Source organism: Ostrea edulis, chromosome 6 (genome assembly GCF_947568905.1).
Source record: "Ostrea edulis chromosome 6, xbOstEdul1.1, whole genome shotgun sequence".
NCBI classification, from domain to species: Eukaryota; Metazoa; Mollusca; class Bivalvia; order Ostreida; family Ostreidae; genus Ostrea; species Ostrea edulis.
The window spans coordinates 68,104,323-68,119,871 of NC_079169.1; the positions used below are offsets into that span (position 1 = coordinate 68,104,323).

Consider the following 15,549-nt stretch of genomic DNA (forward strand, 5'->3'; position numbering starts at 1 on the left):
GCGCGGCTCAGTTGACTTGTATATTTTCCTAGTTTATGTACATTTTAATAAATTAAGGTTAGTACCTTTGTCTCTTGCATTCAATTATAAGGAATGACTTTAATTCTGGGGCATATTATACGAGTATAACCTGGCTTGGGTCAGTTTACGCTTTTTTTATAATCCGCGCGTATACAATATCCCAGAATTACATGTAAAGTCATTCCTAAATTGATTCGTGCTATAATCTTATCTTTATCGCTTTAGAACTATTAGTAGACTTTCGTAGTTGATCTTTTTTAAAACTGAAAAATTGTCTCAAAGTCCTAGGTAACCCCATACCTGTTTCATTCTTTTCTCTGCGTGTTTTTATTAATAGAAAATAAAACAGTTGTTATTCTTATTTCTTCAGAATAGAGATGATCAGATTATAAGAACGATAGGAGACCCGAAATACATTAAATCAATGACCCAGAGATAGTCTTCGTCAAGGTTAACATCTGTAATGTTGCAATATCTATGGATCATGCATCTGTTTTCTCTGAAAACTGACGTTCAATTCACGCATCACCATTACTCATGTATTAATTATTTACAAAATACAAGATTTGACCAATAAAGCTGCTCGAGTAACCATAAAGACTACTTTTGAAACAAAAATATAGACGGTACCTTAAAATAATAATTTACCGCTAAAACTCATTGTTCCAACTGCCCTTTCATGAATAATTCTTACCTTGGATCATGAAGAATATACCTAACGTTATAAATGAGATGGTCATTGTGATTGTGCTGCCGCCACCACACGAATGAGTTGTTTAATACCATGCACATGCCTGTGTACTATACACGAGAGAATGCATTCAAAATTGGCTGTCAATCAAACAAACAGGAAGAGAATTTAGAGCTTTTTCTTCAGAAACGCAAACTCATTCTAATTATATACATCAGGATATTTTAGTCATGCCAGTCATTTACCTCTCACAATTGAGTATAGTTAAGAAATTGAAGCCCACAAAACACGTCAAGCAAGTTTTTCTCCGAAGCGAAGTATTATTTTTCTGAAATGTCGTGAGAATTTTTTTTTTCTTAATGTACTGATGGATTTTAAAAATGCAACACTTCTACTTTCCAAACATTTATTGCAAACTTCACTCCCCATACATCATGATGGTTTTTAAAATCCATTTCCTGATGTATCCGCGTTCATTATCCACACAATGTGAGTAGAATTACACGTGGTTTTCCGGACACTATAAAAACTATTAAAACTGTAAAACAAAATTGTTGTGATATTCCACTGGTGATTCCAGATGCAAAATCAACGATAAAAAAACATAAGACTACGCCGCGTTTAAACAATGAAATTTGTATATTGTTTAACGTCCCTTTCGAGAATATTTTACTCATATGGAGACGTCACCATTGCCGGTGAAGGGTTGCAAAATTTAGGTCTATGCTCGACGCTTCCGGTCTTTGAGCAGAGAGGGATCTTTTTCGTGATATGGAGCTTAGGTTTTTGAGGTCTCATCAGAAGGACTGCCCTATTTATTCTCTTGTTACGACATGCAAGGGGTACTGAGGACCTATTCTAACCCGGGTCCCCACAGGCTGTTAACGTTTGAAGTTGATTCCTGTACAATAAGGTACCATCAGATAGGATCATTAAATGGTCGCTAAGTTTTATCGATTTTGTGTAAAAACGTCAGGCCAACAAGCGCATGCGGTAACATCACTCGATCAATAGCTTTGTAGCAACTAAGGTGAGGCAAACAATTGGACGATATGGAAGGTCCATTCAGCCTAGAAAATTCTCCAGAATGTTAAAACGCCATGGGATCCTATTTAGAAGACCTTACAAATGGTTACAGCTAAACCCACATCATTGACGTTACAGAGTGCAGGGGGAATGAATCAGCGACAAAACCCGACACTGGCCTCGTTCTTTGATTAGTCCAGATTTAACGTCAGTAATCCTGACGGTAGACCTGGAGTTAGTGGTTTTGTATATCAACTTCAGTATTTTTCACCCACCAAACCAACACCTTGTATATATACATAGATAGGGAGAATTCTATGTCAGAGGTTGCCTTACAAGTTTCTTTTATATTTAAGTACCTGCACGTCCATATTAACCCTGGGAAAATGAGAAAATAGAAAGAGTTAGGTTCTTTAATTGTTTGTAAGTCGGAAATACCAGGTGCAAGGCCATACTCATGTACACAATGAATAAGCAGTGATAAATGAAAGGTGAAGATAACGAACAGGATCAATCTCATAACTCCTATAAGCAATAAAGAATAGAGTTGGGCAAACACGGACCCCTGGACACACCAGAGGTGGGATCGGATTTCTAGGAGGAGGCCACATTCCCTGTCGACTGGTCACACCCGCCGTGAGCCCAATATCTTGATCAGGTAAACGGAGTTATCCGTGGTCAAAATCTGTGTCCTAAGAAAGGTCTTCAATCCGTATGAAAGACCTAAGACAACATTTAACCCAATGATAGGTTGTATTGACGTTTGCGAAATGCTGCCTTTAAACAAGATTGTTGAAACCCCTGTACCATCAACTTTTTTGTCAGTAACCTGCTTTGATTTAAACACTGATTGTACGCAGAACTTTTTTAAAGGACACATCGCATGTTTCCAAATTTTTTAATTTTTCAACAAAATTAATTCTCTTCATGCCTAAAACTACTTTAGATGTGTTTTAATTGAAATATTTTGCGTAGTTTTCGAGTTAAAGCGATGAAATTCAAATCTTACGATATGCATATTTACTTCGATATTTTATGCGATATGATGTGTGAAGTCATATGCGACCTCGAGCGAGAAGGTTTGAAAACCGTTGTTAGCTATATCATAAACAGATCAGATTTAACGACAAAAAAGCCAATTATCACCTGAACGGCTTGTAAAGAACACTGCATCAGGGTGTCTTGTGTCGTTTAATGGTGTACTAGCTGTCAGTAGAAAGGATTTAGACGGAGGGTTGTTTTTCAATTTTTCGAAGAAAAGTGTGAGGGAAAAGACGTTGAAAATTTTGTGTCGGCGCAAGGACCTTGCCATAAAAATGCCACAGTCGGCTTTGTCCGTGTATGTTTTCAAAAAGCAGTTGAACAGAGACTCAGATAAACTGCGAGAAAATGGTTATATCGAAGTTAAATACTGCTAGGGCTACAGCATATGCTTTCTATTCTGGTCTTCAAATTCAATACACACTCGCACCAACTGACCTTCACCTTGTAACACCATAAATGTATGACTGTGTTTATGGTTTCCACCAACTGAGAGATTTACAAAACATCAAAGATAAAAGATATTTGAACTTTCAATTATAAATAAGAAAATATTGTATTACCCACATGTAACTTTAAATTTAATTATAGTGCTTTCATTTTTTAAATGAACTCGTAATATGAAGTAATGCTACAGTATAACGCTGTGCTTTCACTTCATAACGACGTGTATATCACAATTCAAAAATAATAATGATAATAAAATTGCTTTAATAAAATAAAGTTCTGTGATTTCCACTTTAATTTTACAAGTATTTATTTTTGAAATGCACACGTGACAGTAGACCTAGTTGTCAACGATGTAACGTATCATAATTTGTCTAATCCACAAATTATACTAATTGCACTGTTTATTAAAAAAAAAAACCGCCAATTACATATGTTTAAAGGAATAACATTACCAAATAGTGTTTAGACAGCGAACCATGTACACATTATTACTAGCAATTGCCGATTCCATGCTCTCTTTCCACGCTACACTTGGGACCCGGGTCAGAATAGGTTCAGGCGACTAAATGGGGCGGTCCTTCGGATGAGACCGCAAAAACCGAGGTCCCGTGTCACAGCAGGTGTGGCACGATAAAGATCCATCCCTGTTCAATGGCCATAAGCGCCGAGCATAGGCCTAAATTTTGCAGCCCTCACCGGCAGTGGTGACGTCTCCATGTGAATGAAATATTCTCGAGAGTGACGTTAAAACAATATACAATCAATCAATCAATCCACGCTACACTTGTGTATTTACATCGCTATTTGTATGCGCTGGTGGCTAAAACATATATTGTCAACGTCGAAATAAATGTTGTTAATGGTGAATAAATTCGACCTCTAAAAGCTGAGTTTTAAAAAAAAAACAAAAAAAAAAACACACACACACACACAACCTATTTACACGTAACACTATTTCCACTATCAGTTGATCGAAGAAGGTCGTATATGACTCATCAGGGCCGTAAATTACATGGAGGCGGAGGAGGCAGCTGCCTCCTCCAACTTTTGAGCCCAAAAAAAATTAAATTTAAAGTTCATTAGAATTTATGTTGTTTCCAATAACTAAGAACATGATACCTCCCTTAAAAAGCATTCAAAATCTTTCTTTTAGAATGAGTTAGTCAAGTAACATCTTAGAAGGCCCTAGAATCAAGGATTTTGCACGAAACGTGTTCAGTGTGCACAAAATGTGCTCAGCGTCTGGGGGCCTGGGCGGCCCCCAGACCCCCGCCTAATTTCCTGCCTCCTCCAAATTGAAGGTTAATTTACGGTCCTGATGACGTTACTGTACCACCGGTCTGATTAAAATACAGACCTCTAAACTAGCGATCACTGTTCGTTATCTCCACTTTTCATTTGAGAGATCTGTATTTTAATCGAATTCCTGTGCCACGTGACTACCTAACTAATTAACGAGACTTTGAGATGTGGGATCAGGTGCCTAATGAGTAAGCAACCCTTATCAACCGGCAACAGCCGCCAGGAGCCATATAAATTGGTTTTGACAGAGTTATCCGTAGTCAGAATCAGTGCGTAGAGAACGACCTAACAATAGGCACGTTTCGAGTTCATCCGGAACACCCGGGATTTTTCGCATTTAGCCACGCCGATCACGTGACATGAACAAAATGTTCAGCAGGGGTACTTCCGGTTGATATTGTTTACTCTGGTAACAAAATTGTCTTTAACAAAATATGCATTTTGTGACATGAAAGGTCACAATTCAGATAATGGAAAGAAAGGGGTGTATATCTACTTTGGATGATGTTAAAGTTCACCCTTTCCCAACCCTGGAAAAAAATGTCCACGCAGAGGAAACGATGGCGTCATTTGTTTAGAAAACCACGAGTAGCAGAACAGTGCAGAAAATTAGAGCGATTACTACATTCCGTAAAAGCTGATCCAACACAGAAGCATCCCTGTTCTAGCCATTTCACCATATGAAAGGCGAAGATAACAAACAGTGATCCAAGTTTTAAGAAAACCAAGAGGTTTGTACTGCTCTTTACAAATAGATACTGCGCGACATTAAAATAGGCCTAGTTGATACCCTTATCCACATAGATTTGAGCAATGTATGCATTTTACAATGGTGATCATGTGGCACTAAATCGATAGTAGATTATCATATATCAGAGAATTTACACTTCGAACTCATGGTTTAGGCTTATAGGCAATTTCGGGGGGGGGGGCATATAATTATAATATTGGGGGATCTATTCTTACAAATCTAGATTAGGATTTGCAATAATCATTCATCTAAGCTCCATACAGATAGTTCATTTACTTCCAAATAAATTTCAATTCATATCAAAGAACTCTCATTTATCTTTGCTCCAACTTGACCAAGCAGTGTGCTTTGTATACATCAGAAATTACATGTATGTACACTTCCACTCATATTTATGTGCTCTCCCGCTTCTCATTTAGTAAGAAAAATGAGCATGATTTTCTTTCTTCATAATCTATTCAACATATATACACAGGTTGATAACAATGACTGTACTCCGTATGTTGACTGGAATTATTGACTGGTATGCAGTAAAACAGCTGAAGGAAAGTTCAACTATTAATTCATTTCAGCCTGGTAAGAATCAATATCCTTTTGTGTAATTATACACCTGCAATTCTTTTCTTTTACTTTTTCAAATCTTGTGTATTTGAAATTTTAATTCTGATATTTTGGTATTATTATAGATAGTCTGGCAGTATTATAGGTAATCTGGCAGTAATGGCATGACATCATGAGAGCTAATCGACATGGTTAATGATGTATAGAGACACTGTCTGAAGACCTCGAGGGAAAGGCAAAGAAAATGGATGATCCACTTCCTATATCCCTGTAAAAAAGAGGAAGGATACCACAACATTGACGATAAATTATTGTCAATTCAAGAAGCAAAGTTGTAAAAATACAAAAATGATAATTAATGTACAGTATTTGTTAGAAAAATATCGTTTACTGCATATATATTTCTTGAACTTATTCAGGAATACATCAGATGTAGTCATTCATATTAAAACTGAATCTATGAATTTTCATAACTTTTATCAATAAAGTTTACTATATTTATTTTTACATGTATCTAATTTCCCTAATACATTGTACTCATGGGAGTTTGCGTGCATTCGATGTTCTGACATGAATCCGAAAATGTGCATATTTCATCACAAGAGCCCACCTGGGCACTAAGCATGTGTCATGTATAAAGCAGACTCAAACAAGATCTACCAACATAATATTTGAATGAACACAAATGGTCTTAGATACTCTTTTTTTCTCTCTGCAATATATGGCATTAAACAGCATTAATATTTTTTTCAATTTTGTTAATATATACAAGTCAATTAACTTTTCCCAAACTTTTGATGCATATAATGGATTTTCTCTGTACTGCTACATCTATGTGCACAGAATGGAAATGATGTCACTAACAGGAATATACCTTAATCATGAACAGATATATTTTGTTCAATGATAACAGTTTGAATAATGATCACAACTACTCATGACATTGGAATTATGAAAACTCATTGAAATGCATGTATCTACTAGAGTTACTTTCATACTAAAAATTCTTCTTATTAAATGAGTCACTTATAAATGAAAGACTTGTGGCGCAAGTATTAGTTGATAAATAATAATTTTCAAATATCAATGTTTAAATTAGGGAGGATATCATTTATAACTTAGTAGATATGATTAAATTATTCTCACCCATATAACATTTTTTCTTTTATCTTGGTCATTTTTGGTCGCATATATCGCATTCAGTTGTGTCTTTGATGAGTATGATGATCATTTATGTAGAAATATTCCATAGCTTTGACATAATCAGCATGGGCAGTCATTCACAGATGATACCACTGCCCTGTCCATAGTTTAATAGCAAACCATTCAGACCAAAGCAGGTCATATATGTACACCATTACATCACCTGCAAGATATATATATGGTTTTACAAGCATGCATGTATAGAATAAAATATTTTAAGTTCAAAATTGCTTCACTTATTTTGTGAAACCTTTAGGTACATGAACAGCTCCAATACAATCTCTATATTAAGCTATAGAGCTTGATTTAGCTATTTCAAATCTTTTATGAAATTAACTTTGAAAAGTGTAAAAATCCAATTTCAGTTAATTATAAAATTCCACACATGTACATGTTGTACTTGCAAAAAAAAATTAAATAATATATTATAAACTACATTCCTCGGAAATATAATTTTGTTTCACAAATGTTACTTTACAAAAATGTCTTACTACACCTTAGAAAGAGTTTCTCAAATCAGCATGAAATGATTTAATTATGAATGAGGATCAACAAAATAATGGATATTAGGCAATTCAAGTTTACATAGCGTAATATCTGTGGAAACGAGGGGGTTATTTATATTTGGTTTCTTTTACATCATATGTGAAAACAATTTTTTTTATATATATAAAATTGTTACAGAAAATCAAAATCAGTAAAATTCAAAAGGCTTTCCACAAATTATGACATTGTTAAATTTGTTTTAGAAAAAACAAAACAAAAAGCTGTCCGGGTCTAGTTTTGCACTCAGAAAAATGCAGCGAAATATTTGTGAGACTTTACACCCGCACTAGGAATGAACGAATACATTGTATAAATTGCCCAACCCCTCATTTCCACAGAAGTCAGTACTGGGCACGATGTCGGCTTTATGAATCACTTTAAGACATTGTGTTTTGTTTAATCATATACAACGTTCTACAAAAAATAGTAACTATTTTGATTTACCTATTTGGTAGGTTTCACCGAGTCTAATGCGTTCTTTTCATGTCCCACTATGGCTACTACTGTACTAATAGGGCCTAGGGTTCCTAGACAGGCCTTCTACATAGATCTGCAAGTTACACTGCAGCATCGTCGTCTTGACCAATGGTAGCTTATCAAACGTTGACAAACAAATACGTACCCCCATACATCCCAAACAAATACATTTAATATGCGAAGTGTTGGTAAACAACGAGAAACCGGAAGTAACCCTGCTGAACATTTTTGAAGCGGCGTGACTAAACAGAGAATAAAAACCGTGTTCCGGAGGAACTCGAAACACGGCTATTGACATGAAACATGTCCGACAACATTTGACCAATGATAGGTTGTATTGGCAAATTATATCGTTATAACGACCATACAATTAGCGAAATGCTGTCTTTAAACGAAACTGTTGAATCTCCTGTAACATCAATTTGCTTGTCAGTAGCATGTTTCGATTTAAAAACTTATCATACGTAGAACAAGCTCTTGCGTATCGAACCAGTTGACAGACATAAACACCATATACAGGTGATAATGGAATATTGCTACATGGACATGGAAAGTTGACAGTGAATAAGCTGAATTCATCCCATTTGTCATACAGTTGAGTTGTCAGTTTGTCGTTAATGTCTACTTTCAATAAAATATCTAAGTATGAAGCAGAAGTGGACGACTCTGTGGTGTTTGAAATCACTCCCATCTCGTTTGTCATAAAGGTTTGTTTTTGCCTTTAACAACTATGTTTAATGCAATATATAAGTATGAAGCACATGTTGAAAACTGGTGTCTTTTATATTGAGTTCACTGGGGTAAATCGAATCGACATATGAATGAAAATAATTATTCTTAATAGATAAAATATCGTCGATATATCTAAATCTCGAGTTGAAGGCCACAGCAAGATATTTTTTCTGATCTAAAAGCTTTTGAGAAAATTATGCCATGTAAAAATATAAAAACAGGTTAGAAAATAAAGGAGCACAATTTATTGCCATGGGAAATTCAACAAACTGTTGGGAGATCTGATCACTAAACTACGAAGTTATTGTCGATGAGGAACCCCATCTTTCTTTCTTTTTAAATCAATTTCAGAGTACGTGTGTGTAGAAACAGAGTTATTTTTGACAAAGTAATTTTTAAATAACTCATAACTAGATATGAATATTTCTTTTTTCCATTTTTGTTGAAAAATGAACTGTGTATAATGAAAGGTGAAGATAACAAACAGTGACCAATCTCATAACTCCTACAAGCAATACAAAATAGATACCTGGGCAAACACGGACCATGGACACACCAGAGGTGGGATCAGGTGCCTAGGAGGAGTAACCGTGAGCCCTATATCCTGATCAGGTAAAGTGAGTTATCCGTAGTCAAAATCAGCGTGCCAAGAACGGCTTAACAATCGGTATGAAACATGTCAGACAGCATTTGACCCAATGATAGGTTGTATTGACGAACTAGATCGTTATAACGATCATAGAATTTGCGAAATGCTGACTTCAATCGAGACTGTTGAAACCCCTGTTCCTATAATGTCAAAAAGTATAGTCTTTAATCTATTGTTAGGAATGGTGGTGTATAGTGTTTAAAACTCACACATTTTGATGTTGTTGATTTGAGAAAAGTTTAGTGAATCCAAATTTACTAAAAGTTCTTTAGACTGCTTTTAGAATCCACATTTGATTTACACCACATCCTCCTAGACAGCTGTTAATATTTTCCTGAGGAGCAAAGATAGGGGCTTGGTAGAACATTTACTGGATCCAGCAATGTATCTATGTTTGTAAAGACTTTTTGTGAATGTAGGGATCCAGTAACTCATATCCATTCATCCCACTGACTGGAATATTAAAGGTGTCTAAAACTTAAGCATCTTTAAGAAGAATTTGATCTTTTGAAAAGTACGTTGGAGTATAATTATAGGTTATAGACTTTGTATAGGAAAATATGACGAACGAGTTTTGGGGGGTTTTTTGGCGCGTAGACGGACCGAGCTTGCGATAACTCTTTTATTATATACTTTCAATTTCATTTAGAAACTAACAATAATTTTATTTTTAACAATTTCTTCTTGGTTTGACGAAGTAAAAGATGAAAAACACTAAATTTTAAAATTAGTTCCGGCTTGTGTATTGATTGTGACGTAATGTTTGCGAGCCGGAATGTTTCCGGGCATATGCCGTGTGTTATATGCCCGCAAACGTTTAAAGAAAAAAGATGAAATTGAAAGTATATAATAAGTATGATTATTGGAATTAATACCGCGTTCGTTTAGAATACAGTTGTATTAATGAGCATTACAAATAAAAACAATGTTGTTACAGGCTTTTTCAGTTGGAACTAAAACATCTTTCTTATGTTCTTTTATCATTTCTGGATTACTAAAGATGGTACGCACTTTTGTTTAGATGTGTCTAATATATGAATATAATATTTCTCCTCATATGTCTAATGCGGGATTTTTATACTTTTTATCCATTCTAACAAGGCATCAGGTTATTTTTTTTTTTCATATTTAACCCATGGTCTGGCATAATCTTCTACAGAAAGATGAGTTTCCACCGCCACTTGAAAGACTTGGGTTCTCTAAATTTGGATCTTTAAAAATAAGTAATTTCAGGTCCTCATTTTCAACTATATCATCATCACCATTAATTATATGTCCAACTTAACTATATTTGATATAAGACGAAGAACAGAATACGTAGATGGATTATGTATTAGCTAATCTATAGTTAGACACAGTAAAACTTGTTTGAAATTGAAATGTTTTGTTATACATCCATAAGTCTATCAAATCAAATATTCATAACTTTTTCAAATACAGTTTTACGCGAATGAGGAGCACCCTATGGAATTCAAGGTTCGCCGTTTCGATTATTAAAACTGGTTTAGCTTTTACGATTTGTATCGACTACCTTATCTGAAATAAATTGATCACATTCTGACCTTCCATGCTGATATAACCCCTGTAGGTCATGAGTGGTCGTTTGATAACCAGACTACATACATGTAGTGCAAAATTGCATCTAGTGTTGGCAGAAAAGTCTGCCAAACTTCTAGGAAAGACTCTTAATAGACGAAATTGTCAAATCAGATGACATTAAGCGCAATCTAACACCTTAATATAAATAGCTCCTAAAAAGGATTGGATCCAGTTGGTTGATAATGCATAAAAGAAATTTGACCAAATCTCATAGCATTCCAATTCACTAGATTTTTTGTCGAATTGTATATATATAAAAGTACAAACAATGATCAATGTCATGCATTACATGCAATTTGTAGGGCACATTCACGTTTTTATTTTCATTTTTATCAATCATTTCATGACTGTGAATAAAGAAAAAAACCCCAGGTTTTCCTAACTTTCAAAATGGCTGAAAGATATAGCATGGTATTTTACTTTTCTTTTTACACAAAAACCAGTCATATTTACATTCTGTTCCAACGAAAGCACATTTTTGATAAGCATTGAAGCATTGAAATTATATGGTTTATGTGTCGTAAATCATGTTGGACTTCCCAGCATTCGTCATCTTTGTTTATCTTTGCAATTTGCAGATCCATTAAGTTAACAGAATTAACAGTATCATTAAGGTGTCATTCGGAGGATTTTAGAGATTGAAGACATCTACGAAACACGGCAACTTCTCAATAGGAGTGAAAACTTCTCGACGGAGCGTAAACAATAACCAACGAGCACGGCAATAATGCACCATTTTGTTTCTGATACTTTATTTTTATATTGTTCAATCCCATTTATCGAATACTGGTGTCTAAAGATAAGTAAGTATAGTAAAACCTGCTTTTAAAACCAATATGAATTACTGTAATTCAGATTCCGATAAGGTGTCGTGAACGCGAAAAGCTATACCCGGTATATAGCTTTCAAAGAGTTGACAAAGCACCTGTCTGTGTACATGTATCTGCCTTACATCTTGTTTAATTTTTTATCACTTCACCAGAGACGCAAACTAGAAATGTGGGGCATTTACTCCTTTTTCCTATTGAATTACGATGTTACCTATGTTAACACCTGTAAAGAATAGAATCCTCAAATTATCAAATTCATAGTGATAAAAAATGTGATATACTTCTTAGTGATTTACTTGACTGAAATTTGTTTGTCATATCAATGTAATTGTAGGCGGTTATGAAGTATAAACATCCGCCATAACAAAAAAAAACCAAATTACTTTAGTGTCAATAGAAATTCCTACAGTGACATGAGATACCAGGGAAACAAATTTTGTTATTGCAGATAATTGACAACGCTTTCTTTTAAGAACAGGGCGTGTTACGTAACATTGCCTACCAGTTTCTGGTGGGGAGGGGATGCCACAACGTAATTCTGACTGAAATGCAATAAGTGGGAACATGTCATATATTTCGATACAGTCGACCATCGAATGGGGGGGGGGGGGGGGGGGGGGCGCTCAGAAATACAACATGGAAGGCGACTGCAGTAGTCGCATTGTAAAATCAGAAAATATCACTTCATCGCATTAATATTTCACATAAAGATGCCTCACGAAGAGACCAAGACCTAGTGACCTTTTCTATGGACTTTGAACTACCTTTTTAAAAAGTTTAACCGGGTATTTATCTTTTGCACAAAGGGGGGGGGGGGGTAGGGCTTTCACATATAAATGTCTTACGAAGAAACATTTCCTTTTGTGTCAGGTAATTTGACCTGGAGAAGGTCGGTGGTCTCTTCCCAGATACATTGTATCTGGGTTCTCTCTTCCACCAATAAAAACTGGGCGCCACCAGAAAACTGAAAAATTGTTGAGTGTAGCGGAAAAACATCAATCAATCTTACAATAGATTTTGACCGACTTTTCATAAAATTGAATCGTTTGAACAAAGTAGCGTCATTCTTCCTGGCGAGTTATGTTGTCTTCTGACAACTCTTGTTAGATTTTTTTATCTGAAGATCTGAAAATGAGAGAGATGATACCCTGTAATTGCTATTAGAAATGTGACATTACACTATATTCTTTACATTTGATGATTACAGATATCCATTATGTAATACAACACTCTAAGGGGAATGCGGTATGAGATGCAATCTCATTCTACCAATATATTCAGCCCAGTGAACATGCTTTGTGATCAAATTCAATGCACAATTTGGAAAGGAATGTGTATCAGTTACACAACAAAGCAAACATTGGATATGCTAAGTTTTATCAATCGTATAGTTTTTACATTCATTATGTATTACACTTTGTAGTATTTAGTTGTTCCCTCGTTTGAATTTCCTTCATATAACTTTGCCTGTTATGAACAGTGCCTTTAGAATCGAGTTCCGCGTCAAGTACATTCCTAATTTCATTTTTAGTCATTGGTAAACTTTAATCAAAGGATTTCTTTCTTCGACCCCCAAGTGTTTTCAATTGGGTTGAAATCAGGACTATACGCTGACCATTGAAGTGTAGGAACAACATTGTGCTGTAGAACGCCTCTTGTGCTTTCAGTGCTTTGACAAGGTGCTGAATAGTGGTCATTTTTCTTCGATGTACTAAACATGCACACTGGGTATTGTCGAAATCTCCTTTAGGTATCGATTTCAATTTAGATTTTTTTCACATGATTTTAAAAGATCACCAGCATTCAAGTTGAACGTTATCCATGTTGACATTGCCAGAGGGAATTAAGACATACCCGTTTACTACTATCTTAAAATGTCTTGGAGTATAACTTTATTTTAGGCGTTGACATCTCCATTAAATTGATATGTCAATTGAGTTTACACAGCATGGCTTGCCCCTACCCCCTTAATATTGGTGTGCGATTTGCAATGAAGCGTGATAATTGACAGTCCTCTCTTTCCAAGTAATTTTTGGAGAAATGTAACAAGCATTCACTTGTTTCCAACAAATAAAATGTTCACTATGTGGTTACGATGTCTCGCAATAGGTATGCTTCAACAGTCTAAATTGAAATTATTTTCGATTTCAGTAACAACGCATCGAAAAGCCAATGTGTAACGGGAAGTAGGTTACATAAGGACTAGCATAAGTCAAACCATTACCAAAGTACAAATTCTAACTTATACGTGTTTATTCAAATGGATATAGATAGTACTTGGGATTGGAGTCTTAATAAATTATTGAAAATATAAACCACACTGGTTGCAATGTAAAACTTATACAGTACCAATTTTGATGCACCAGATGCGCATTTCGACAATTAATGTCTCTTCAGTGAATATATATCCAAGTTCTTTAGTGATTCCTAGATTATGATTTTGTATTGAAATGAAAAGACTTGTAAAGTTTATGAAGTTATTATGACAAAAATAGATATGGTGCAAAAATACTTAAAACAAATGATAAACTTTCCCATGAAAATGAATAGAACCAGAGAGAAATGTAGAATTTACCCAAAATAGAAGACCAGAATTACGAAAAAATATCTACTGTAATGATAAGACAAAATCTAAAGTTAGAACATTAACGAGCTTCCATGTGTTGTTAAAACATATAGTTTCTTACACTAGCGTGCTCCACACACCTCAAAGTAATACAGTTCAAGGCTAAATAAAAATGCTGAGGTAGCCTAAATATATAACTTCTACCTATGAAAAATATTCAGGTAAGGGATATCTAATTCTACCGTGAACCAAAGTAAACCTCTCTCTGCTAAGATATCTACATTTTGTCAAGAAAAAAGTAATTCCTAAAACAAGAGATGTTTCCTAACTCTACGTTCGTTTTACTCACTGCATGTTGAAAACCCCTACCCGAATCGAACACAAGTTCTTGTGAAAAAAAAACGAACGTAAGTTTTCGATCCTAGCAGAAAGATAATGAATCTCTCGGGTATCACGCTATATATAAGAATGACAAATCAATAAAATAATAAAAATAAACGCTCATTATGATAAGCCAGCATTAAACCTCATAGCCAATGAAATTGCAGAATACGAATTACGTTTGGAAATACTTACAACATTGTGGTTATATTGAAATAATAAGAGGAATGAAAGGTAAACATTTGTAATACAAAAATATTTACTTTGTACGATTTTAAAACGACTTCAGAAGTGAGTAGATATATACTAGACGTAATATATAAACTTTAGAACTGAAAATCTGACATTTTAAGACATGTAAACATCAAAATTGTCACAAACGAAAGAGAAAACATTAATAATTTAGAAGAACCATCCTCATCCTCAAAAACAGAAAAAGAACCGGACTGCATGAACTGCATGACGAGGGGAAGTGAATAAACACATCATAATGCAACATATATACTTCATGGTAACACATTTTCTACTATACGAGTATATCAGCTTATTCAAAAGATTAAAGATAAATAGATATAGGTATAGATCTATATGTACGATGTTTTTACACAATCTTTGACGAGCTCTCAATTCTAAAAATTGCGCCCCGAGTAATTTGATATTAACTGAGTTGCACATGTATATCATGTAAAACTTATACGGTACCAATTTTGATGCACCAGATGC

At 34.8% G+C, this 15,549-nt stretch overlaps 1 protein-coding gene and 1 long non-coding RNA gene across 3 annotated transcripts in view; both read right to left on the reverse strand.

Moving 5' to 3' along the window:
- The window catches only part of LOC125683741 (uncharacterized), a 44,974-nt gene extending 44,198 nt beyond the window's left edge, over positions 1-776 (reverse strand). The window contains exon 1 of the mRNA XM_048925181.2: positions 716-776. Within this exon, the coding sequence (XP_048781138.2) occupies positions 716-761 (46 nt within the window). The 5' untranslated portion in view covers positions 762-776. The remainder of the gene's footprint in view (positions 1-715) is intronic.
- Positions 777-5,719: 4,943 nt separating this feature from the next.
- Positions 5,720-8,340, reverse strand: LOC130046917 (uncharacterized). 2 transcript variants are annotated; one of them, XR_008795980.1, is made up of 3 exons: positions 8,037-8,340; positions 6,990-7,209; positions 5,720-6,111 (listed from the first exon to the last, which is right to left on the reverse strand). It is a non-coding gene; the product is annotated as an uncharacterized LOC130046917 (long non-coding RNA). The 2 variants fall into 2 exon arrangements; XR_008795979.1 differs by having other exon boundaries at positions 5,720-7,209.
- Positions 8,341-15,549: the final 7,209 nt, after the last annotated feature.